The 27156-nt window shown below is 40.7% G+C and overlaps 1 protein-coding gene across 2 annotated transcripts; it reads left to right on the top strand.

The window, feature by feature from the left end:
* The first annotated feature begins 159 nt into the window (after nucleotides 1-159).
* Thsd1 (thrombospondin type 1 domain containing 1) lies at nucleotides 160-25238 on the top strand. Of its 2 annotated transcripts, XM_010636634.3 has the most exons (5): nucleotides 160-447; nucleotides 2873-3010; nucleotides 5998-6960; nucleotides 16366-16524; nucleotides 23448-25238. In XM_010636634.3, exons 2-5 carry the CDS (start codon nucleotides 2953-2955, stop codon nucleotides 24830-24832), a joined length of 2565 nt encoding a protein of 854 aa, XP_010634936.1. In that variant the 5' UTR covers nucleotides 160-447; nucleotides 2873-2952; the 3' UTR covers nucleotides 24833-25238. The 2 variants fall into 2 exon arrangements, with proteins under 2 accessions (XP_010634936.1, XP_010634937.1); XM_010636635.3 differs by lacking the exon at nucleotides 16366-16524.
* The last annotated feature ends 1918 nt before the right edge of the window (nucleotides 25239-27156 follow it).

The following is a 27156-nucleotide window of genomic DNA, read 5'->3' as shown; positions in this document are numbered from 1 at the left end:
AAGAAGAGCCCGGGCGGCCGGGGGCGCGCAAGCCGCGGGGGTCGGGATGAAAGCGCAGGTGACGGTTGCGTGCCCGCCACGCTACACCTGTGCCCTCGGGGGACTTACTTTTAAGAGGTGGCGGCCTCGCGCGTTGGTCTAGCGGGAGCTCCGCTGTCCTCGGGCGCGGGCGTGGGTGGATCCGAGTTGTTGGGGTCTTTGAAAAATCGCGGCTTGGGATACTAAGCGTTGCGGAAAAGAAACCTTTTGTGGGATTCAGTCCGCTTGAAATAGAAGCATTTCAAGATCTTCTTGAAGGGCTTTCTGTGATCACTCTAAGTCTAGATTTCCTAGCGTCAACTTGACCTGCGCCTCTGCAAAGCTGAGTATCCGCGGCGGCGAGGGTGCGGCTTCCCAGGGAAGCTGCTGGCAACCCGTGGGACACCGGCAGAGCCGCCTCGGTGGAAGGTATAAATTAAGCCTATTTACATGAACGGCTCTGGAATTGGGATTTCCTCCTAATAAATATTAATCTTAGGTACACATAAGAGCATGTGCATGTTTGTCAGAGAGACAAAAGTACTTTGCTTCTGCTTTCCCTTTTCTTTGGTAAGTCATTAGTCCCATGGACATTAGAGTAATTCAATTTGTTTTGGGGCAGCTCTGAGGGTAATATAGCTGGTTTCAGCAAAAACGAGGGATTTAAAGTTGGGTGTTTCCATTAGTCACTGAGATATTCACAGCCTCTCCCCACCCTCTCAGCTGGGGTGTATACACTTTTATGTTTGTGAATGTTATATATAAGCTGGGATTTCTTTCGTTTTTTGCTGGGAATCAAATGCTTGGCCCCCAGCATGCTAGGCAGATGCTGTCCTACTGAACTCCAGCCCCTATCCAAATATTTTAAAATGTGTTTAAATTATATACCTGAGGTCTTATGTTCTTAAAATGATTCTCAAGCCAAACATTGTAAGTAGCCAGTAGTGGAATATGTACCAACATGTTGAAAGAAAATAAGCAAGGTAGACAACAAATTAAAGAGGTATATTATAGTCACGATCATTATTCATGTTATGATTTCCAGGTAGTATGATAGTATTTTACAATTCCATTTCTGTTTTAGAATCCATTATCACACAATTCTGTGTCTTGCTGGTTATTTTTGTAAGAAGAAAAACGTATAATCACAAAATCAGTTAATGCCCCCCCCTTAGTGATTATCGTGGGGAGGCAGGCAATTTGTGAAAAGCTGGCTCAAAGTTGGGGAGTTTGCTTCTTTCCAGTTTGGTTACTGTGTATCAGTGACTTAAGGAGACGTTTTAATTGCCCTACTGCCCACACTCCTCCAGAGATCACACGATGCTTTCCAAGAGGGCTCACCTGCTGTTTTTGGCCAGGTTTTCTGTCCAGGTTCAGGAAGGGACCAGTCAAATCTGTGGCTAATTTCACCAAGTCAGAACTTTCTTTTTGTGTGTTTCGAGGGGAGGGAGCCCTATTTATCTGCATAATTACATTTCAAATCTCAACTTCTACTTCAGGAAGCTCAGTATTCCCTTTGTAAACCATCACTTGCTGAAAGAAAACTAATAGAGAAACATTAGTTTCCTTCCATTGAATTTTAGTTTTCAGTCAATCTTAATTCAATTAATTTTTGTTCTTAACTGCAGGGATGTAACATATTTGAAGTATAATATACTTGCTTATTAAAAATAGTATTAACTATGGGGCTGGGGTTGTAGCTCAGTGGTACAGTTCTTGTCTAGTCTTGACTATGAGGCTCTAGGTTTGATCACCAGCACCTTAAAAATATTTAACCATAAATAATAGAGCGGTATTAAACATTAAGAAAATATATACTTGGGCCGTGAATTTAGCTCAGTGGTTCTGGCATCTACCTTGAAAGCTTAAGGACCTGAGTTTGATCCCCGGTACCAAAGGAAAAAAAAAAAAGAAAAAGAAAAGAAAATATATACTTGGGTTGGGGAGTTATCTCTGGTTCCACTGCCTGCCTTGCAAGCACAAGGTCCAGAGTTTGATCCCCAGTAATCCCAACACCCCTGCAAAAAGAAAATACATACTTGTTTACTTTCAATAGAACATAGTTTGTTTTATTTTGGTATGGAAGAACTAGTCTTACATTGCCTGAATCTTATTCTATAGTCCATTAGTCTAATGTTTATATCAAAACAAGTGCCTTTTCCTACAAATCACTCTGGACCAGTAAGGTTTTCCTTCCTTGCTAGGTGGTTTGGGAAGACTGCTACATGAATCCTACTAGCAATAAGAAATACTGGAAGACCGACAGGAGATGACAATTGTTACTTATCTGTTTTCTCTTTGGGCTACACTGAACAACAGGAGTCAGGGCCACATGGGATTCACATATAGTTGTAATACACTGGGTGTCTTTTTCAAAGGTTTGATCATTTGGATAAAAGTCCTGGGAATCAGGAAATGAAACAATCCACATAATATACCAGTTGTGCAAGCCAGGTCAAGGGGTAGAGATAGGGTGACACAGCACAATGCTGAATGAGTTTGGCAAAAATTGATCATTGTGAAATGCCAAGTATATAAATGATGTGAAAATTTATTATGCAGATTTTCTGTTTACTTTGATAAAATTAAGCAAGTAAACTCTTAAGGATGTGCTATAAAGATAAAAATTTTGGTGTTTTGCAAAGATAATTTTGGTCTTGGGCATATCTGACTATTCACAAGTCAGCTTTAATGGAACCAAAGGGAATAGTAAAGTTATATATTATTGCCCAGGGAAAATTAGTGTCTTTCTTACTTTCCTTTTAATATCACTTAGGAAGTCTGACTTCCTAGAATAGCTTTGCCATTTCAAAATCATTATATGGAGTCATCATATTTTGAGTTCTAATTTCAGGCATTTTTGAAAAAAAAATCACAATTTGGCTGTGAAAAAGGACATGAGGAGACTAAAGACTTGGGATTTTGCTGATCAGAATGAAACCAATGTTGAAAGACTTTTCAAATCTCTTGCTGGTGGTGCTCTGTGACTATGGTGAGTATTATGACTGTACTTCATCCTATAGTAATTATAAAGAAACATAAATGTGGTGTTTGTAAATGCACTGATGTTGATGATCCTTTTGGAGGATGCACGCAGGGTCTTTGGTACCTTTTAAACTGTGATCTTGCAACCCTAAGTTCTCTGAAAGTGATTCATGGGTTCTGCATAATTGATTAAAATTTTACTCTAATATATTTTTAATTCTTAAAAAAACTTAACAGCCATTTTAACAAATTAGAGAATAGCATGTCACCCTCAGTTGTCTTTGATTTCTCAGTATTGCAGTATAAGCCATTTTATACCCACCTACACATAAACACAACACTGATGTTTTATATATTCTATAAGATTTTACTGGACAGGTTTACTGTTAGAGTATCTTTGGAACTAATCTGAACTTCCATCCTTCCCAGGTTTATACTTAGACAATTTTCGTAGTCTCTTTCCACTTTAACAATAACATTGACTTCACAGGCTTGTTGCAGTAAAACAATGTGAAATACCTTGAATGCCTGAGAATACAGTAGGTGCTTAAAGTTAGTTCTCTTCAGTTTGTTTCAACTAGAAACTTAATTTATTTCTCAGAGTTTTATGCAACTATTGAACTAATAAAGTCAACAATATGACATTATCGCCACTCCTTTTGATGATTTCTAAGTATTCCATAGACAACTAAGCAGTTGATGATGTGAGAATGGAAACTGTCTTCAAATTTGATACAGAAATTGTAACACAAACGTCAGAGAATCCTGGCTTGTGTAATATCTGTGGCACAGCTAGCGAAATGGAACAGAGCCTGTGTAGTTCTTTTCATCCAGTAGATATCTTTTCTCAGGCTTTTTAAAAAAAAGTTTATTTAGATAAGAAGACACTTGATTTAAGAAAACCAATATTTAATTTCTTTTAAAGTAACTTATTACTGCTTAAAAACAGATTGCTCTGCATTTAGTAGCCCCCTGCAGAAATTACTATTTTCCTTGTTTCATAATGATAAAATATCAAAATTTTCCATTTAAACAAAACATTCAAGGATGTTTGTTGTTAAGTGCAAAATGCCCTACTTGAATATGGAAACAAAAGTTGAATGACCAAGAACTAGAGAAGAGAAGCAGAGTGCACAGGCCACTAATGGAAAAGAACATATTTTCATAGAACTGTTTTTCCCTTTAATCTCCCTTTGACATGGAAAAATATATACCATTACTAGTTAGTTTTTTTAAATCAACATGCTTATATAGAGACACTATTTACTTTACGTAAATAAAGAAATTGGGAGAAGGGAAATTCAGGAATAGCGAAATCAGGATGTAGTAGAACCAAATGAAAATATCTGCTCCTTTGTGGGAATAGGAACTCTGGAGTACATTAGCAAGCTCTCCCTTCAGTGAACACCCCCTCTTTGCTGGTGCTGTATCTTTCTTTTCATTTATGGTTCCCATTGAATTAGAGTCTGATCAGCCTCACCCTTATCATTCACAGTAGATTCCCATTAATAACCTAATTGGCGTGTGCCTCTTCATCTTAAAATGCACTCTAAACCTTCCTACACCCTTCACATTCCAATTAACACGACTTTGCTCTTAGTCTTAACTCCTTCCTTGGGCTGCAGTAAGGGCTGGAATCTCTTTGGCCACTAGTTCAAAAAAGGTGTAAGAGTGGCTCTGAACCAGGAGACAAGCTGCACAAGAATCACCTACCTTAGACACAAGAGAATATCCATCCCTCGACTTCTGTTTTGCCTAAATGAGAAAAAACAGAACAACTTTACCCTATTACAAATTTCATTTAAGTAGTGATCAAGCATTCAAGTTTATCTAAGTTTTATATATTTTATTTCTCCTCATCTCAAATAAGAAATGAATACAGAGCTAATTAAGAAAAACACTTCTGTGTGCCAATATATTCATGTGTTGTATCTAATAATCATTCACTGAATACATATAAGGGTTTTTGGACTATAAGCCCAAACAAACAAATAAAACATTGTCCCTTTGGACATATTTAATATATGATATGTATATATTATACACGAGTGTGGTAATATAGTAGAAACAATAAATTCATAATTATATGAATTATTTTTCAATCCAAAAGTGTGCTGCAGTCCGCTAAGTTCAAAATCATTTTTTACCTAGCCATGGACCAGCTGATTGTCCCATTGCCAAATTCTGCCTTCTTTGATACATATTTGGATAGGGTTCAAAATAGAAACAAGGATTCTTGTGTGTTTTTGTTCTTTGTACTATTCACTGCTGGATCTCTTTTTAAGAGATATGATTGGTCCTAACTGTATGCTGATACTCGGGAGACTAGAAGTCATCTGTTCTATTTAGACCATCACCAGTTGCTGAAATGTCATTAAAATTGCCAAGGACAAACCTAAATATCATAAAGGTTCACTTTACCCCTTTGATGACCCTGCAGAATAAAATTTCTTATCTACTAAAAAATTGCACCTCACATAGATAGAAAATACCTGTTGCTTTATTGATAAAAGTTCCCAGGTTCTTGTCAGGTTACTGTTAGTAACTTTGAAGTAAAGTTAGGTTCTTAGATTTTAAAGTCTAGAGCAGTTTGCGTTGTGTCCTTCAGACTAGGCTTTCTCTAATTTTGTTATATCCATTTCTCCAAATACCTAAACACAGAATACGATTAACATGAGAAATATGAAGTATTGGATTTTTAACCTGAGAATTGTCAACTGTTATTCTAGCTTCATAGATTTTCATTGCATGTGTATGCTGAATGTTGTGAATAACTAACTCATTATTTTAAACTTCATGAAAGGTGGTGACAGAACAGCCATTTAGCATGGAACAAGCTCAATGCCCAGCTCCCAGAAGCTGTATGCCGTTTTACATTATACATCATCCTTAGCTTTGTTCTGACTTCTCTAGTGTCTGAAATATTATTTTCATCATTGTCATCAATTGTGCTGTTCAAATGCATCTTCTAAACACTAATTCTGCCTGTTTCAGTCCTTGGAGAAGCTGAATGTCTTCTTTTGAGAGAGCCCGGCCATGTAGCACTAAGCAACAGCACAGTGTCAGTGGATTTCCAGTATTTTGATAGTGCTAATGGGACACTGAGGAATGTATCTGTCCTGCTGTTGGATGCCGCCACCAATCAGACTGTCGTCACCAAGTACCTCTTAACCAATGAGTCCCAGGGAACACTCGAGTTTGAGTGTTTCTATTTCAGAGAGGCTGGTGACTACTGGTTCATCATGACTCGTGAACTGTCGGACAACAGTACTTCAGTCCCCTGGTTGGAGAAGCGTGTCTTTCTTAAGGTGGAATGGCCTGTCTTTCATGTTGACTTCAATAGGACGTCCCAGGCAGCGGAAGGCACCTTCTGGGTAGGCCTTTTTACCAGTCAATCTCTGTGCCCATTTCCTGTGGACAAGCCCAGCATGTTGGTGGAGGTCATCTTCACCAACAGCCTTCGTGAGACAAGAACAAGTCCGGGACAGCCACTGGAGATAAGAACCAGCAAAAGGGCAGAACTCACTCAAAGTCAGTGGGTTGAGTTTGGCTGTGCACCTGTGGGGCCAGAAGCCTATGTCAATGTGGTGCTGAAGCTGCTTGGCCGAGACTCAGTCATTACTTCTACAGGACCCATGGACCTGGCCCAGAGATTTGGATACAAGTTGGTGATGGTGCCGGAACTCACATGTGAGTCCGGGGTGGAGGTGATGGTCTTGCCTCCACCATGTATCTTTGTCCAAGGGGTAATTACTGTTTTCAAGGAGGCCCCCAGACGCCCTGGGGAAGAAACAGTTAAGCTGGCTGAAAACAGCTTACCTCTGGGAGAGAGAAGAACAGTATTTAACTGCACTTTGTTTGACATGGGAAAGAATAAATATTGCTTTAACTTTGGTAATTCAAGAAGAAGCCATTTTTCTGCAAAGGAGGAGTGCATGCTAATTCAGAGAAATATAGGTTAGTATTGAGATTTTTAAACATTTGAAAATAGGATTAGTATCTTCATATAAAATCATTATGTAGAATTTAAGTGACCCTTAGGTGAACTGTACTATCATTTTTTTTTTTTTCCAGTACTAGGGATTGAACTCAGGACTTTGTGCTTGCGAGGCATGCACAGAGCCACGGAGCTAAATCCCTGGCTCTATACTCTCATTTTAATGGTTCAGTCTTCATCAGTTAACATTACCTTCCTTATCAGAAAAATTGAGTACAGTCATTTCCCAGTATTCATAGAGAAATGGTTTCAGAATGTGGATATTAAAACAGTGCAGTATTGCATCTAATTTATGCACAGCTTCTTGGATGTTTTAACTTATTTCTAGGTTAGGTATAATAACTAATATAAATGCTATGTAAGTAGTTGTGGTACTGCATTGTTTAGGGAATATTGATAAGAAAAATCTCTGTACAAGTTCAATACAGACAGTTTTTTGTGTTTTTTTTTTCTTGGAACACATTGCATCCATCGTTAGGTGAATTTATGGATGGTGGAGCCTGTGGGAGGAACAGGGAAATTATACGTAGATTCACTAAGCCTCTTTAGGATTCGGTTTCACATCAAGAAAATAGGGATGATGAAAGTACCTACCTCAAAATAAAAGTAATGTTTTTAAGCGTCAGACCCATTCTTTCTTGACAATGTGGAAGAAGTGTCATTCCTCCAATGTCAGATCAACACTCCTCTCCATTGTGGTGCTGGCACAGAAGAATTACTAATAAAACTTAGCTATTCTTAGATTAAGTTTTTAAAAGATATTATCACATCATATAGTAAGTCCACGGCAGAGATTATTGGAATTTAAATTGTATTTAGTATTTTGTTTCCTTCTGGCTGAGCAAGTCTGTTCTCATTTAAGTCATTACAGGAATGAAGCCATTTTAGTGAGAAATGGAAGCAAGATGTATTCTTTGTGTAGTGCACAGTGCTGGGGATTGAACACGGCTTTGTGCATGGTCAGCAAGTGCTCTATCTCTGTGCTACCACCCCTCTGCTTCATACTGCCCTTGGCATCTCTTTCCGTCTTCCTGGGTGCAAGCCTGGTTTTAGCAAGTGGTTTCATTTGGCAGAAATTACCTGGTTTGCTCACCTGTTGTTCTCATCTTCCTCTCACTGAGCCCAGGACGCCCTGACTGCCCAAGCTTCTGATTTTTTGTAATCACAGGTGTTTCTTTTGGTACTGGGGATCAAACTCAGGACCTTGCGTTTGTGAGGCAGGTGCTGTATCACTGAGCTAAGTCCCTGGCCAGGTGTTTCTTGCTCTAGCTCTCTCCCCGCTTCCATTCCTTGAAAGTCCCTTTCCCTTTACTCTCTCCCCTTCTCCTGGCCACTTGTCTGCTTATATTCGCCTCTCTAACCCACCCGATTCCACGGCCCATCCCTTTATCACCCCCAGCAATGTCCTAAATTCCTTTGCCCTATTGTCCTTTTGTTGCCCAGATCAGGTCTCACCCTACCTCCACATTAAGGCCATCTGCTGGCTGCCCATTGCACTCAAGCTGCTGAGGCTGCATGACAAGGTCACATCCAGGCTGATTGGTGTCGCCATGGGGGGTTCGTTCCTCCATCCTCAGCTGGGCCTCCGTGCTACCCAGCAGGTTGCCCTAACCAGCTCCTCTTCCTTCCTGTTCTGTATAATAGCTCATTTGTGCCTCCTCTACTCATCTTCAACCCCTGCCTTATGATTAACTCTCAGAATTGACTTTACCGCCTGTCATATAGGGCAGCTGGAAGCCATTAGGTGGGAACACTGCACTCTCCCACTAAAGGTCTGTGAGCCTGTAGGTGTCAGGCTCTTTCTTTCACCTTGGAAGAAGTGTTATTCCTCCAGTACCAAGTCAACGCTCCCTTCCACTGTGTAGTTTGGCCCCTCGCTCTTTTCTGGAACTTTCTGTTAATCATTATAGCCCTCTCAATTTGTCTTTAACAGACCTTTCTTAGAAGGGCTCATTCCCATCAACTTTTAAATGCACTTTATTTTCTTATCTAGAGATCTACCCTTTATTCAACCTCATATTCTCTCCCAGACATTATTCTCTCTTCTTCCCTTTAAAGACCACTTTCTTGAGAAACTTTGGTTACACTTTCAAGTTCAGTTCTTTGCCTCATGTTGATTTCTCAACCTACTGCAAACTCTTCGCTGCAAACACTAAATCAGTCAGCAAATGCAATTCAGGTCCCCAAATCTAAGGCTACTTTTCACTGACCTTGCTTTTGTGATGCCACACCTATGTCACTCACCTCCCATCTCCATGACTGCTCCTTCCTGGTGTCTTTTGCTGGCTCGTTCCACCACCTTGGTTGTCTTAACATTTGGTCATCATCTGTCCTCACCTGCTTGCCGGGAGATTGCTATCCTGATACTGATGAGTCCAGTTGAGCATCTCACCCCTGCCCTTGCCCTGCTGAGTAGCTGGCACCCCTCAGCTGTCTCCAGTGCATCTCAGAGGCAGCACTTGTGGGATTGGACTCATCATCTTACCCTCCGGCTGAAGCTGCTCCTCAGTGTAGGACTCCATCGTCTGTCTCTCTGTTCAAAGCAGAAACCTGAGTCTTCCTTATGTTTTTCACTCCTCTATATAATAGGACACTGGCTTTTGTCTTGAGGGTGTCTGACTCCCTCTACTTCTTCCCAGTTCTACAATACCATTTGGTTTAAGCCACCATCATCCCTTACCTGGACTTTTGCAAGAATTCTAATTCACTCTCAACCATCCATTTAATTCTTTATGGTAGCTGGAGAGATTATTTGAAATTCAGGCTGGCTGAGGCCATTCCTCTACTTAAAACCTTTCAGTAGCCTCACTTGGCATAAGCATGGAACTCCACAAGGCCCTCGGTGGTCAAGCTGCCCTCTCTTGCCAGTCACCGTTTCTGTGCTCCTCCTATCATCCTCCAGTTAATGTCTCCTCCACCCTGGGCTGGCTGACTTCTCTTGCCCTAACTCGCTGCAGTATCCTTCAGTTCTTCCTTCATGGCATCTGCCAGTTCTGACGTTTCTTGTTAATGTTGTCTTCCCCTTTCACCCCCCGCATTGGGGAAACTTATTTGGTGGCAAACTCAATTTATGTGGTCCTCAGACTACTGATGGTCAAGTTTATTTTTTTTCCGCGTTAAGTTTATTGGTACATTTAAAGCAAATGATACAGTTATGTTTATCATTGGGATCTTGTACCTTTACATGATATGTCTTGGTTATTATTTTTTCCCCATACCCCTGCCCTCCCCTCACCCCCTCTTCACCCTTCTCTTATTTACAAAGACTTTGTTTCCATTTTTTCCTTTTTTTCACATTTTTTCTTTTCCTTTATTTCCTTTCCCCTCCCCTTCCCACTTCCCCTTTAACCATTTTCTTCCTATTTCACACTATCAATTATACCATTTGAGCCTTATTTACACTTTTAGTTTTTCACACCAGAAAAACTATTTGGTATTTACTCAAGTGTGTCTTATAATGGTCAAACTATTAGTGGTTTTTATTTGGCTTGTTTTGGTTTGCCTGACACATTTATAGGTGCTCAATTTATGTCTTAAAGAGTGAAAATTAGGGCTTGGGATTTAGCTCAGTGTTTCCACTGCCTTCCTTGCAAGCACAAGGTCCAGAGTTCTATCCCCGGTACCAAAAAAAAAAAAAAAAAGTGAAAATTGGATTCAGGTATGGCTAGCCTCAGCTAGGTATTAGAAAAACAGATTGAACTAATTTCATGATCTAAGATAGTCTTGTCTTTTCGAAGAAGGTATATGTACAAGGGAAAAAAATTCTGACTGAGTTTAGTGTAAATAAATGAAGAGAAATCAAGAAATTTGGATTATTTGATTAAAGACATTTGGGGCAGGAGTGCCAATCTTATTGATGCTCCAGGCCACTGGACTTTGTACAGATGTATCCAGCCATTGTCAAACGGCAGGTTTTCCACAGTAGCAGCAGGGGGAAGATTCTGGAAATGGGCAGAACAGGCAATGGTCCTCTGCTCGGGCATTGTGGTCAGGGTCTCCCTCGGAGCTGCTTCTTGCAGAAGCAGCTACACACTCCAAACAGCAGGACCAGCAGCAGTAAATGGAAGAGCTAAATGTGGATTTTCTGTGTGGCAGATTCACCCTGAGTCTGACTGTTCAGCTAAGAAGTGAAATTAATATATGCAGTACGAACCTTATAAGAGAAAGATGAGCTATATGTTGACTTAATTTTCAATTTAGACTACAGTGGTGAGATTTCCAGTAGATTTTTCCAAACAGGATCACACAGAACTTTTGCACTAAACTTTCCTATACAATTCCCAAAGCTTTTCAGGCACTGGGTCTTATTGTCTGAGCAGCTCTGAAGCCCTGTGGACAAAGCCCACTTATTGTTCTGCATAAGAGGAGCCACAGTGTGATCTGAGAGGCACAGAACCAATAGTATGTTCATTTGGACCTCTGCATGGAAAATCATTACCACACCTTCGTTGATGTTGGTCCAGAATACTCGTCTGTAATGTTTCCACTCTTGTGAAAATCCTCAGAGACTTTTAATTGCTTTAAAGAACTCATATTCCATGACTCACTCCAGAGATTGCACCACTTGGCTCTCCTGAGAATGTAGCTACCCTACACATTTTCCTTATGTTTCTGTAGTGCTTTTTATACCTTTGGCTGCATTAGAAATTTTTGTCCGTGAAAGATGAAGAGAGTCTTTTATGTAAATGTTTTGGTGTCTTAGGTTGGCAAGACCGATAGGACTTGGGGCTGGATGGGTGCTAATGGAGAAGGAATTTAGGCATTTTCTTTGTAGGGGATGATTCTGTTAAGCTATCTGGCAGTGACTGCATATCTGCTTGGAAGATCAGTCTGCATTTATCAATCAATAATGGTTATTTTGGCTGGGGGTTGTTGCTCAGTGGTAGAATGCTTGCCTACCATGTACAAGACTTTCGGTTTGATCACTGCACCACAAAAAGCAGAAACAAGTCAGTTTGGGAATAGTTTTGTGTTTTGAATTTCTATTGTTAGGCAGATCTGCATTTAAGATTGTTAAGACTCCCTGCTAGATTGACTCCTTTGTTACTGTGTTAAGTACCTTTCTATCCATGGTTCTGCAGTGTATTTTTTGTTTGTTTGTTTTCCTTTAGTAGGGGGGATCAAACTTGGGTCGTTATGCTTGGGAGGTAGGCGGCTAAACCACTGAGCCAAGTCCCCAGCTCTGCAGTGTATTTTGTCTGGTATTAATATAGCCAATCCACTTTTCTCATATGTTCATGATACATTTTTTTATCTTTTTACCTTTAATCTCTATATATTTTTATATGTAAAGTGTTTCTTTTAAATAGTATTTAGTTGGGTCATGCTTTAAAAAAATATCCAGTGTGGTATTCTGTTTTTAAATTGGTTTTAGATTTAATGTTTCCATTAGTGGTTTTATTAAAGCCTCCTCTGCTGCCTGGTTTATGTTTGTTGCATCAGTTCTTTGTTTTTTCCTCTTCTGCATATTTATATTGAATATTTTTAGGATTTACTTTCTAGTATGAGTGTATACTTTTTAGTGGTAGTACTAGAGTTTATAACATTCATCTTTACCCTCAGTTGACCTTCAAATTCCATGTAATGTAAACACTTTTAAGTAGTACACTTCAAATTCATCTCCACACCCCATACTTTTGCATTGCTGAGACAACTTAGGGTCTTGCACATGCCAGGCTAGTTCTCTTATAGTTCTTCTATAGTTCTTGGTGTGACAGTTTTTGAGCATTTTACTTCATGTATGGAATCAAACACATAACTCATTGCTACAGTTCTAGTTGTGCTATCAATATATATATATATCAATATATATATATATATAGATAGATAGATAGATAAATAGATAGATAGATTTTTTTTTTTTTTTGAGACAGGGTCTCATTACATAGTTGAGACTGACCTAGAGCTCACTATGTTGTCCAGTCTGGTCTCAAACTCACAGTGATCCTCCTGCCTCAGCCTCCCGAGTGCTGGGATTACAGGTGTTCGTCACCATGCCTGGCTATCAGTTATATTTTAGATCATTTAAAAATAATAATGGATTTTATGTTTACCCTTATATAAGCCATTTTCACTATTCTATTTCTTTTTATACATGAAAATTTTTGTCTGGTATCATATTCCTTCTGCTAAAGAATTTCTTAACATTTCTTACAGTTGAAGGTTTGTAGTAAAGGTTTGCTTATACTCCTCTCATGTTTTTATCTGAAAAAGTCTTTATTTCCCCTTTATTTAAAAAATATTAAAAAAATATTTTTTAACTAGTTTTTTTCTTTTAGCTTTTCAGGAATACTATTCCATTGTCTTCTGGTCTGTATAGTTTTGGATGAGAAGTCAACTGTAATTCTCAGCTTTATCCTTTGTGTAATTTGTTTCCGCCTTTGCCCCACCCCAGCCAACACAGTCTTCAAGATTTTTTGTTTTTGTTTTTTAGAAGTTTGAAAATAGTGTGTCTAAGCTTTTCGTTTGTCCTTTTTCTGTCTATCCTGTTTGATGTTTTCTGAGCGTGTTAGACTTATGGCTTAGTTTTTCATTAATTTTTGAGAGTTTCTGGACACTATTCATATATTTCTTCTAGCTGGGTGTGGTGGCACACACCTGTAATCCCAGCACTTGAGAGGCTGAGGCAGGAGGATCGCTGTGAGTTCGAGACCAGCCTAGGCTACATAGTGAGTTCCAGGTCAGTCTCAACTATATAGTGAGACCCTGTCTCAAAAACAAACAAACAAACAAAAAATCCCAAATATTTATTCTGTCATATTCTCGCTTTTCCTCCTGAGATTTCAATTATATGTATAAGATCTTGACTACTTGATATTGTCCCATAGTTTTTCAATGTCCTATTCTGTTTGTTTTACTTCCACCCTTTTGTTTTAGTTCTCTGTGTGCTTTTATAACAGAATATCTGTGATTGGGCAATTTATAAAGAATAGGGATTTTTTTTCTTACAGTTCTAGAAACTAGGAAGTCCAAGGTCAAGGGTACCGCAGCTGGTGAGGACCTTCTTGCTGCCTCATCCCCAGGAGAAAATGGAAGGGCAAAAGAGTGCGTCCTTCAAGCACTTTTATAACCAGCACTAGTCCATTCATGAGTGTGAAGCTCTCACAACATAAACATTTCCCGTTACATCACAGCTCCCAATACTGTTGCATTGAGGATCACATTTCTAATGCATGCTTCTGGGGGAACATATTCAACTCATAGCATTCTTTGTATTTCAGGCTGAGTGATTTCTACCTGTCTTAGTTACTTTTCTTGTCAGCGAGACTAAATACCCAATAGCCAAAGTTAAAGGAGGAAAGATTTATTTGGCTTACAATTATTACAAGTTTCAGTCAGTAGTCAGCTGGCTCTAAAGCAGAGTGGTGTGGTAGAGGGCATCAGAGAAGATAAACAGTCCATGGCAAAGCAGGGCAGGCAGAAGGCAGCAAGCAACAAGCAGGTGACAAGCAACCCCTCTAGCCCTCTTTCTGGCCCTTATATTTCACCCAGGCTACCTGCCATTAGAGCGGGTAGCATTTACACCCCTGTGGGGTGCCCTTAATCCTACCTAAAACTATGCCAAACCAATCTGTGGGCTAATTTAGTAATCCTTTACCCTTGATCCCAGCACCACACACTCAAAAACCAATCACCTCTGAAAAGTTCCACCTATACCTGCATCAGACTTCGGGGGGATATCTAGAAACAAAACCATAACACCACCTATATTTAAATTCAGTGTTTCTTTCATCAGCTGTGTTATGTCTGAGTCTGCAGAAGGCATTCATTTCTGTTACTGTGTTTTTAAATTTCAACATTTCTATCTAATTCTTCAGTTTACAACTCTGATGAAAATTTCAATCTGTTTATATTCATCTTGTTTTCCTTTTGCATTAAAGTTTTTAACATATTAATCATATTTATTTCCATTTTCTTTTAATAGGCCTAATATGTGGGTCATATCTGAGTCTGGTTCTCTTGATTACTTTGTCTCTTGATTGTTTTTTCCCTTGCTTTTTTGTGTATCTCCTAATTGTTTGCATCTTGTTTGGAACGGTAGACCCCGAGAGAAGTAGTATTCATGCCTGGAAGTGAGTTATTGTACTTCTGTTTTTGGTAGGTCTTTAGTGTAGGTATTGTGTTAATCTAGTAAGGAGTTGAACTTTTTTTTTTCCTGTTGCTACATCTACTCTCTTTTCGTCACAGATTTCAGAATTTTCTCTTGTTACTTTGTATTGACAGTGGGCATTGAATTGCCAGAGGGTTTTTCTCTATGCTTCTGTTCCACCTTTAGCATTAGGCTTGCCCCTGCATGTTAGAGATTTCTGCCTCTCGCTCTTCTCTCTCATGCAGCGCTAGACTGTTGTTATTTGCTACTTGGTTATTTGCTAGCCTGGTATAAGGGGAGGATACTCCTTTGTACTGATTCAACCTCAGTCGCAGGCAAATATTATGTCGCTGAGTTTCAGGGATGATACCTTTTTGATAATCCTGTCTCTCCATGGTGGTAGAAAATCTTTAATAGTCTGGGGGCAGGAGATTTCAGGCTCCCCTCCAAAGGCAAAAGAGTTTTTCTTTTTTCATTCCCTAGCTGTAGTTTGTCTCAACTGATGCTCTTTAGGTGACTGAGTTTGCTGCCTTTTCCAATGGCTGAAGCTGTTCTGTGGGAGAGATGGGCAGAAGGCTGTAAGTGAAGCTTTGAGTCCTTTTGCAGTGATGTCCCTTCTGTCCTCAGACTTCTACCATGAAGGAACTTTGTCTAGTCTTACAGCTGCTCTCAGTCCCTCAGGTGGGCATTTGGTAAACTCCCTGGAGAAGATCGTGCATGTGGGTACAGTTTCCTTTGTTATGTCTCCTGTGGGACTTTTGTGTTCTCATTACAGTCCACACTAGGTTTTTAGTAATCCATTACATTTTTAGATGGATTCTTATTGCCAGCTTGTGTGAGTGCGCCCTGGAGTCTGTACCAGATTTAAAAAAAATTTTTTTTATATCCCCTCTTCCCTTGGAAGAGCCTGTCTTTCTTTTTATGGAAGGCTGGTTGGTTGTCCCGTGACTTCAGATTTTATAAATTATACAGCCTTTCTTTCTTCTTCCCTTCCCTCCCTTACCCTTCCTTCTCCCCGTCCTCTCCCCTCACCTCCCCTCAGGACCTTGTGCTTGTGAGGCAGGTGGTGGCAAACACTGTGCTAAATCCCTGGCTCTATACAGCGTTTCTTTGTTTTAAGTTTTAGGGGCAGCACTACAGCTTTCTATATCTCTGGGAATGTTTTTACTTGACTTTTGGAGGCCTGAGATTTGAGTTTTGTTGTTTCATTTGGGTACAGTTAAAATACTGATTCTCAAATGAACTAGCGTTAAAAGCGTGACTTATGTCCCTGCAGAGACCTGGTCCTTGTGGCAGCCATGGAGCCAGTGTAGCGCCACCTGTGGGGATGGTGTCAGAGAGCGACGCCGAGTGTGTCTCACTTCCTTCCCCTCCAGACCTGGCTGCCCTGGAGTGTCCTCGGAGACCTCCTCCTGTTCCCTGGAGGAGTGTACTGGTAGGTATTCTTGCTTTCTCTGGGAATCTCTCCCCAGAGCCTCCATCAAAAGGATCGCTGAATACAGTCCTACCTGAGAACCACCACTCTGAGTTCAGGAGTAGCTTCATCAATGCTCCGTATTGGTTGTTGGTTGTTCCAATCCCGTATTCTTTAGTGTGTCCGAGACTGGGAGCAGCTTAGAGACCAGCTTGCCACTGAGGTGATGGTCAGTAACACTGTGGAAAAGAGGGAAATTACAATTAAATGTGTCTAAATTAAAGATTCAGACATGTTAAATAATTTTTACAAACAGCAATGGAGTGGGGAAGAATTATTTTTTCATCCTAAGATTTTTTGTTGTTATTTCTACTTGTACTTCTTCCCCGCAAAATGATGGATAAATATTTTTTCTTAACTTTCCCCTGTCGTCCCAGAGAAGCTCCGTGGGACCCTATGTACCATTAATTGTCAAGGCACCCCATCTTCCCCCTTGAGTAGCTCATGTTTATCGATTACCACCCTTATCCAGTAGGAGGAAGTAGGGATATTTCTTTTTGGTATCACATGGGGACTGGCCTTTCCTGCATTTTCTAAGGGTCTCCAAGGCATGCACCGGTAACACTCAGTGGCTGTGTGATGTTGTGGTCTATAGACGCAGCGCTTACGTGGCTTAGGTTGGCTTCACTTGTGAAGCTGAGCCCCATTCATTGCCACAGTTACAGTTGTGAATCCTCCTTGCTCTTCCCACACACCATCCCATCTCTTGATATGTAGCTCCTGCTTAGCTGGCTGGCCCTTGCTGTGGCCCTGACCCACAGATAATCCAAAGTTTCTGTCAGTTCCTATCTTCTCTCCAGTTCCAGACTGAAAGGCCAGTCTAGTTCCTTGTCCCTTTGGGATCTGAAGGACTTAGGTGCTCATCTTTTTTTGGATCTCAAAGCGTCTTTTCAGCCAAAACCTCGGACACCTAGCAACGTTGCATCCAGTTTTCCTGCCTGTGGCCTCAGCAAATCCTTCTTGCTATTTTGTCTTTCCAGCCAATGCCGTAGGCCTTATTCCCTTTGTTCCAGAATCTTAGGAACTTTATTCTGTCTTCTTATTGCAAGCTCAGGCTCAGACTCTTCCCCCAGCCCTCCTTTCACAATCCTGGGCCCCACTCTGAATCCATTCTTTTATCAGTTATACTTCATACTGTTTTCTTTGCAAATCCTCTTCACTTTTCACAGCTCCTTCCGTGTGCATAACTTCCTTCAAATACACCTTTTAATTTTGGGATGGCATGTTGTGTTAAGATAGTCCATCCAGAGTTCTATAATATGCAAGTGAATTTAACTTCAATTGCCACTGGTTTCTACTATCCTTTTAGAACAGAACACTGTCAGCCATCAGTGCCGCTTACATGCCAACATTTTAAATACACTATCACATTTAAGCTTCACACTAATTTTACAGTGTAGGTATTATACTGGGTTCATATTTGAGCATTTTTTTCAGCTTTAATTGAGTTTATTGGTACATTTTAGGGATACATTACATTTACATTCATTGTTGGGATCTTGTACCTCTACATGACATATTTGAGCATTTTTGTAAGTGTCTTGCACATATGAAGTAGGTATAGTTGGCCTTCCATGCCTGCAAGTTATGTATTTGTATTTTTGTTTTGTTCTGTTTTGGGTACTGGGATTGAACTCGGGACTTTGTGCTTGCAAGGCAGGTGGCAGAACCATGGAGCTAAATCTTCAGCCCTGTATTTGTTTTGTTTTTCTGTTTTTTGTTTTTTGTTTTTTTTGAGACAGTGTCTCACGATGAAGTTGAGACTGACCTGGAATTCACTATCCCAGGATGGTCTCGAACTCACAGTGATCCTCCTGCCTCAGCCTCCCGAGTGCTGGGATTACAGGCGTGCGCCATCACACCTGTTCTCTCAGCCCTGCATTTGCATATTTAAAAAACCATGCATAGAAAATACTTGGAAAAATAGTGTCTGTGCTGAATGTGTACTGACTTTTTTCCTGTCATTCTGAAAACAGTAGATATAACAACTAGTTAACATAGCCTTTACATTGTTCTAGGTAGTATAAGTAACCTAGAAATGAATTCAAGTACCTGGCAGCATGTGTGTAGGTACTGTGCAAATACTATGTCATTTAATAGAAGGAACTTGACTATAACAACCCTGAAATCAAACCCCAGCAGATACCAAGAGATACAAGGGGGATATCTGTGTATTGTTATGTCCATATTACAGATTGGACTCTGGGGCAGGGAGAGGCAAATGGTCTAGCTGACATCATGAAGTGAGGAATTAGGCCCACACTGATGAGTGAGTGACACGTTAAGAGACCGAGTGGCCCAACAGCAACCCACTTATTACAAAGTGCCAACACTGCAGTTAAACCTGAATACTGGGGTTTTAGTTGAGAAAAACAACTATTATCTGATGCTAGGCTGCTGGGGCGACTTGGCTCACGTGCTGGCAGAGAGGGCTCTGTGTGCCATAGGTCGGCCACCCTTGAATTAGGGGAGCCAGAGCTGACTTTGTTCTAAGCTGCTTATATTGAGTACTTTGTCTTTATATAAAGACCAGTCTGGCTTTCTAGGAGAGGCATCAGCAACTGGAATTAGCAATCATTTTGAGGAAATGTAATCGTGTTTCATGTTCTGGGATTTTATTTTTTATTTTTATTTTTTAAATTTGGGAAACGTAATAATAAAGGATTAGATGATTTCATACTTTCACATGTGAAATTGCAATTAAACTATACATGCACAGTGCTATGTTATTTTGGTAATACAGGGACATGATTTAATGATTCTAAAGATTTTTTTGTAGTTTTGTTTTTTATAAGTCAGGCACCATAAACATTCAAATAATCCATCTTTTAAAAAGTACGCTTACAACATCAAAAGAATTAAGATGAAATATAAACCTTTCTACTTACAATTTTTATACAGATTAACCAAATCACAAATACAACAAATAAATGTTAAATCGTAACAATATAATGAATCAACATTCAGATTCTTTGTTTGGTTTTTTTGTTTTTTTTGGTACTGGGGATTGAACTCGGGTCCTTATGCTTACAAGGCAAGCAACAGAACCACTGAGCTAAATCCCCAGCCCTACATTCAGATTCTTAATAAAAATCTTCCTTTAGCATTTTTAAAAAACTTACCATTATACTAAATCTATGCAGAGTTTTGGGGTACAATACCAAGAAGGCACCAACCGTACAAAGCAGATACAAAGCAGTTTCAGAACTTTCTGGGGTGCTCTACACAGATAAATGGCACAAGAAAGGCAACAAGCTATGTTCTGGGATTTTAATTCTTTAATATTAGGTGGGATCTGCAAAAGCACAAGTTAATTAGCAAGAAAGTAAATGCTAAAGACACCCCTACTTCTACTCTAAGTGAGCCACATGAGTAAAAATGATCTTTTCTTCCAAGTCTTCCCTTTTTTTCCTATTCCACCTATTTTCCACTTCTTGGACACGTAGAGATCTACCTGCCTGCTGCTTAATACCAGGAAAGCCCCTGCAGTTGAAGTGAACAAGCAAAGACCAGATGAGGCAGAGATGGGGCAGGCCAGCAGCAGCTTTTGGTTTTTTCTCCAGCTGTGGTTTTTAAGGCAGCCAGGTAGAGTCAAAAAAGAACAGAGGTGGGAGAACAGTTTTGAATGTGTGATAGCAGTGCTTCTACCCACTGTCATCACACCACCACACATAAGAGAGGTGATAAATCAGGGAACAAGTCTTTCAGCGCTTTCAGCATGCGACTGTTTTCACTTGGTTGAGAGTTCAGAGTTTTGTTTGGCTTCAGAATAATACTTTTATATCCAGTTCTGAGTGGAGCTGTGCATTAGATTTTGTGACTATTTGGCATGAGAGCAGGAGCATCCAATTTCTGTGGTACTATGTTCAACCCATGTTCGAGATATTGATCATTTTGATATTATGTTTTAAAATAGAGAATCAATTTATCTAATGTTTATTGAGTACCAGCTATGTGTAAGTTACTGTGACTGGGATTGGGAATATATTGATAAGACATGTCCTTGACTTGAGGGGCTTATGGTATAGTAGACTGAAGGTATATACGCAGGTATAATACACTGTACAATGTAGGGCCTACAGTAATAAAGGTTTCCACAGCTTGCTACAGAAGCTTGCCAAGGGTGATTGTCCATGCTGGAAACATCTCCAGTCTTGGAGCAGGTGATTTTTGAGCTTAAGTTTGAGCGCTGAGAATGTGCCACCCAGGTGAGTGAGGTAAGCAAAGTGCAGTGAATGACTCGGAAGAAAATGGCACAGAAAGATATCTGGAGAACTGTAAAGAATTCACTGTAGTTTGAGAATGGTGTGCCAGAAGGGGTAGGAAAACCAAGACCAAACAGAATGTCAGGGACCGGACCCTGAGGATCCTTGAAGGGTGGGACATGTGTTTTAGGGTGATCTGTCTGGCTGTAAGTGTAGAGTGCAAGTTGGAAGAGTAGACATGGCAGAGAAGAGCCTGTTGAGCTTTGCAGTGATGCATGTGAAAAATGAACCACTGGCAGCGGGGATGCAGGGAAGCAGGAGTGCAGAGACTCTGTATGTGGTGAGAAGTGGTGAGACAGGCAAGAAGGATGAAAGCCAGCTTTCTATACTGGCCACTGCGTGAGCTGCAGCGCCTCTCCCGCGAGATCGGTGTACGTGAGGAGGCACAGGTTCTGGCGGAAGGTGACGAGTCTTGGGCTTGATGAGTTGCAGGTGGTTGAGATAGATCTCCCTGCCTTCAGAGTTCGTGTGCTTCTCTCTAAATTGCCTGAGTATTGTCACTGAAACCAAGAGGGAGAGAGAGCTTCAAGAGGCATCTTCTGCATGGTAGCCAACACTATAGGATCTTCAGCTATTAGGAACTCATTAATGACCTTGGCAGGAGCTGTTTCATTGGAATCCTGGGCGTCGTTGGCAGTAAACATCGGTGATGATGTGGGAACAATATGTCAGCAAATGTAGACTCCTTACTGTAAACATGGCTGGGAGAGCAAGGAATAAGATCAGGATTATGTTTGTTTTGTTTGGTAGTAGGTAGGGATTGAACCTGGGCCTTCTTACTGAGTTACAAAATCCAGTCCTCCTCCTTTTTTTCTTTTTTCTTTTTTTTTTTTTTTTTTTTTAAGAGAAGGTCTTACTGATTCACTATACTGGAAGTCTAAGCTTCCAACCCTGCTGCACGGGAGGGCTGGAAATTTCTACCAGAAAGGGTTAGGAAGGCCACAGGGTCCTTTCTGGAAAAGTTGTTCTGATGTGTCCCGTGGGGCAGACTAGAAAAATGTGAGGGCAGCAGCCAAAGAACTGGCCGAAGAGATGAACCACAGAGCTGGTGGTGACGAGACGATGGGAAGAAGGTGATAGGACAGGTGCCTGGAGGGTTTGGATGGTGTACAGTGATCAAGGAGGAAAGAGAAAGAGGCCAGGTGACATTAGCCGACCTCAGGTTTCTAGGTGTTTTGGTGGGAGTAAAGGCAGAAGCTTCAGGAGGCATTGGCATCTTGATTCATTTTGTATATGTGCTGCCAAAGCAAGCACTTGATGAGCATTTTGCAAACTGTAGGACAAAGCAGTTTGAGAGAGCAGGAAAGATGAAACAACATCATGCAGAAGGTGGGAAGCGGGGTAGACAGCTGAAAACAGAGGAGAAAGCAGAGCTCTTAATGCTTAGAAAGGTGGCTTCTGGATACCAGAAGGGGAAGACGTGTTATATTATATTGCTAGCAATCTATTTTCGGCAGTTTAACTGATGTGTAAATTTGGACATAACCTACCTAAATCATTTTGAGTTTGGAGTTTTATAACTTGGTAAAAATTTTCCCATATGCTTCTCACAGGTACGTGTAACTGCAGACATCCTATGTTTAAGTTGCCATATGTGAAAACCTTGGGTTTTACCTTGGCATTTTCTACACACTGTTTTCATGTAGAAAATTCAAAAAGAGGCTTAGCAGGGTGGTGGGCACAGGAGTCTGTCTCTTTGTGGCTTTCTTGGCCATCCCAATTGGGTGTGTCCCAGATTTTTCAGTGTTTCCTCTACTGGAGACCTTGTTTGGCTGCAATTGTCAGAAAAAAATCCTTTTTTTTTTTTTTTTTTTTTTTTTTTTTGTACCAGGGATCAAACTTGGGCCCTTGTGCTTACAAGGCAGGCAGCGAAACCACTGAGCTAAATCCCTGGCCCTGAAAAGATCCATTTTTAAGAACAGAAATTCCAGTCCTTGTTTCTTTTTCTCCTTTCTTTAACTGTTATAATAATTAGAACAAGCAACTCAGAGACCCTAAAGCTATGCAGAGAAATTAGTACAAAAGAATACATTTATCTTTCCTCTTTTTCTTTTCTGTTAATTTTATCAGTACATATTAGATATACATAATGATCACATTCATCATAGGGAATTTGTACCTGTACATAATATATCTTGATTCTTCTTTCTTTCCCCAATTCCCTCTCCCCTTATTTAAAAAAGCTTTGTTTACATTTTTCCTTTTATTTTTTTCTTTTCCCTGCCTTCTTTTTCCCCTTCCCTCCTCCCTTGTTCCCCTTCCCTCTTAAACATTTTCTTCCCATTTCCCAATATCCATAATACATTTTGGGACTAGCTATTCCCCTTCTTGGTATTTTCCCAAAAGAATTAAGAGCATCACACCTCAGTGGTACATGCACACCAATGTTTATAGCAGCACAATTTGCAATACCTAAATCTTGAAAACAACCCAAATGCCCATCAACAGATGAATGGATAAAGAAGATGTATTTTTATACAGTGGAGTACTACTCTGCCATAAAGAAAGATAAACTTGAGACATTTAAAGGTAAATGGATGCACCTTGTGACCATACTCTTAAGTGAAATAAATCAGACACAGGTGTTTAAATGCTGCATTGTTATTCCTCTTTTTGTAGCTTTCCAGCCATCCAGTCCATCTCCTCTTCCGCCAGAGGGTCCAGCGAAGTCCAACAACATTGTGACTGTCACGGGGATATCCCTGTGCTTGTTCATTATTGTGGCCACTGTGCTCATCACACTGTGGCGGAAGTTTGGACGGCCCCCAAAATGCAGCACCCCTGCCCGACACAATTCTATCCATTCTCCCAGCTTCCGCAAGAACTCAGATGAGGAGAACATCTGCGAACTGAGTGAGCAGCATGGGAGCTTCTCGGATGGGGGTGACGGGCCCGGGGGCAGCCCAGGGGACACTGGCATCCCTCTGACCTACAGGGGCAGCGGGCCAGTGACTCCTGAGGACGATGCCTCTGGCAGTGAGAGCTTTCAGTCTAATGCACAGAAGATTATCCCCCCTCTGTTTAGCTACCGCCTTGCCCAGCAGCAGTTGAAGGAGATGAAGAAGAGAGGTCTGACGGAAACCACCAAAGTGTACCATGTGTCTCAGAGTCCCCTGACAGACACTGCCATCGATGCTGCAGCTGGACCCCCCTTAGATTTGGAAAGTCCAGAAGAAGCAGCAGCAGCAGCAAACAAGTTCCGGATCAAATCCCCATTTTTGGACCCACCTGTGGTGAGTGCCTCGGAAAGGCCTCCCTCCAGGCTGGATTTCAGCATGGCTCAGGCCAGCTGTGCTGTGAGCCCCAGCCAGACCCTGATGCGCAAGTCACAGCTGAGGCACATGGCAAGCAGAGGGGGCTCTTCAGAGAGGAGCCATACCAGGAATTCCCACTTCAGGAGAACAGCCAGTTTTCATGAAACCAAACAGGCCCGGCCATTCCGGGAGAGGAGCATGTCCACTCTGACTCCACGGCAAGTCCCCACCTACAGTTCTAGGACACGGACTTGGGACCAGGCAGAGGACAGGTTTAGGCCTCCAAGTCGAGGCACTCACCTGCTTCCTGAAAAACTGGAACATTACCAAGGGGCTGGTGGAACCAGTGGTCCAGTAAGCCCTGTCCCTAAATGTTATACCTTGGGGCAGCCCACAAGGAAACCAGACCTGGCAGATCGTCAGGCAGGGTTAGCGGCAGGAGTTGAGAGAACAGAGCCTCACAGAGCTCGGAGGGGACCATCCCCCAGTCACAGGAGTGTCTCAAGGAAGCAGTCTTCCCCCACCTGCCCCAAAGATGGTTACCAGAGGGTCAGTCCACTGAGCCCTTCTCAATTTAGAAAAGACAGATGTCAGAGCTTCCCGGCCCATCCTGAGTTTGCCTTCTATGACAACACATCATTTGGCCTCACTGAGGCCGAGCAGAGGATGCTGGACCTTCCAGGATATTTTGGGTCAAATGAAGAGGATGAAACCACAAGTACACTTAGTGTGGAGAAGCTGGTAATCTAAGACCAAGAATCTGCCTGAGATTTTTTCATGATTGGGGTCCCTTGCCCAGGTTGTGTTATCAACTTCACATTGTTCTGTGGACTGCTTTGTATAATTGTTTGTACAAACTCTCATAGGAGACAGAATGTGGGGAGGAAGTAGCTTACATAGAGGAGAATTTGTGTGTTTATACACGTTTTAATTCATAAGGAAGAAATTATCCTGACTTTTTCTTTTGTTATCCTATTTCTATTGGCTTGTTACTAATAACAGTAATAAAATTTAAATAAAAGCAAATAGGACTTGGTCTGTCATGTGGCTATGAAAGATGATGAATCATGAGTATAATGTACTTTGAACACTGCCCTGACAACTTCCCACTTAAAGCAGAGATCTAGAAGCCTCAGATACTAAGGGTTGGAGTCGAGTTAACTTGGTATCACAATTCTGAATTATAGTCTTAAAAATTATAGATGCATAAATACTTGAATCCTATAGGGGCAGCATTGAACAGGTTTCATGTCTTGGCTGATTACGTTAATTAACCATTGGCCACTAAGCTACCTAGAAAGTTCCAGAAGAACTTTTAGGCCAACATTGGGTGCAATCTTAAAAAATTTTTAATGTAACAAATAGTCCACGTGACTTGACAAAATTATGTGAAATAATTTTACCTTAGATAATGTAAGAATCTGATTGTTCAGTTGGTAAGTCAAATGAAAACCTTGCCATCATTGTCCTGCGAAGTAGTAGACATTTTGAGGAAGGTATTGTGTTCCTGAGAAAGCAGGTGCTGGAAAGTGGCTGTAGATGCTGACTGGGTAACTACCTGACCCCAGGCTGTTTGCTGCGTGTTCCCAGAACAAACTTGCAGCAGAGACCCAAGAGGGGTCATGACACTGGTGAATGTGTATATTTAAACACAACCTTATTGTGTTATTAAGAAAGTGCATGAATTAATCTCATGTATATAAAAAGTAGGTAGACCAGTTTATTTTACAGTTCATGCTTATTTTTCACTTGAAGAAAGTTAAAAAGGGAAAGAGAGGAAAGAAATCATTTTAGAATCACTTTTGTTTACCTGTTCAATCTTCCTACCACAGGTTATAGATGAGGAATTTGGTAATATGATTCAATAGGATATGGACTGATGATACTTAATTCTAAATACCATACTGTTTTTCACTCTGCCATTACAGTCTTCAAGTCTTCACCAATAGCAGAAGTTTCATGAGAAAGTGGGCCCTTCTTGCAGTAAGAGCGCAAAAAATGACAGTTCTGCTAGCTTTTCCACGATGAGATGTTTGGACTGGCTTTACAGCTTGCTTTGTTTTGAAGTAAGGGTGACACAAAAGAATCTAAAGGTGGGGCTCCTTCGGAAGTCTGTCTCCAGGTACTGCCCAATCAGCAGCTACTTGAACAGAGTACTTTCCTTTTTCACTGTGACCTCCCTAACTGCCACACCCATCCTGCCTTCTACATTGTCTTCCTTCTATTAGAATTTATCAGTATGTCAGTCTGCTGGAGAGGTTTCAAGACCACAGGAGAGAGTGGAGTTAGATTGGGAAAAAATTTGAAAGGCAAATACTGTAGTTTTAAAAGTTTCTTTCATATTTGTTACCCTGCCTCCTTATGCCATTTTTATTGAAAATTAAAATGGTTCCGAAATGCTTTGATAATAACTATCTGCCTTTTAGGAATGGAGTAGATTTTTTCAGAGCTGTCTGACAACTGGCGTGTGCTGATATAAAGAAGAGGAAACCAGGATTTATAATCTCCATTTTATTTGTTTATAATTCTAGAAAGCTTTGTTCTTTTCCAAGTTCACATGCCTGCATGCCAGCCTTTGAATACATGTGTATTCATTCCAGATTTCACAGTGAATTACCCTTGGTGTCAGAATGAGACCAAAACAGCTATGGAAGATGTGGAAGTTAGAGGGAAATACTATGAAGAAAAAGAGAAGGATTTTTCTGTTAAATTATGCTTTTTGTTTGTTTGTTTGTTTTTTTACTATATCCTACATCTAAATACTACGAGCCAACACCACCATATGACAGGTTCACCATCTGCCTACCCTAGTTTTCTCTACACTTCAAAATAAAACTAACTTGACTTTGAGAAAGAAAAAAAAGATGCTTCTGCATGGTCTTTGGTAGGTGAGTGGTAAACTTCAGTAGAAATGATCTTGTTTTCCTCCATCCTATCCCTAGGTACTAGGCCTAGTGGCTGCTATAGAATGGGGTTCAATAAAGATTTGTTGAATAAACAACCAGCTATTCAAAAGCCTCAAGCCATATTTATGATTGAATTGGAAAAATTCTAGGTAACACTTTTAAATCTTA

Source organism: Fukomys damarensis, unplaced genomic scaffold, assembly GCF_012274545.1.
Source record: "Fukomys damarensis isolate Sample0158 unplaced genomic scaffold, DMR_v1.0_HiC HiC_scaffold_38, whole genome shotgun sequence".
Lineage (NCBI taxonomy): Eukaryota > Metazoa > Chordata > Mammalia > Rodentia > Bathyergidae > Fukomys > Fukomys damarensis.
The sequence above is the reverse complement of the archived record's forward strand: the minus strand, read 5'-3'. Positions and strand labels throughout refer to the sequence as shown.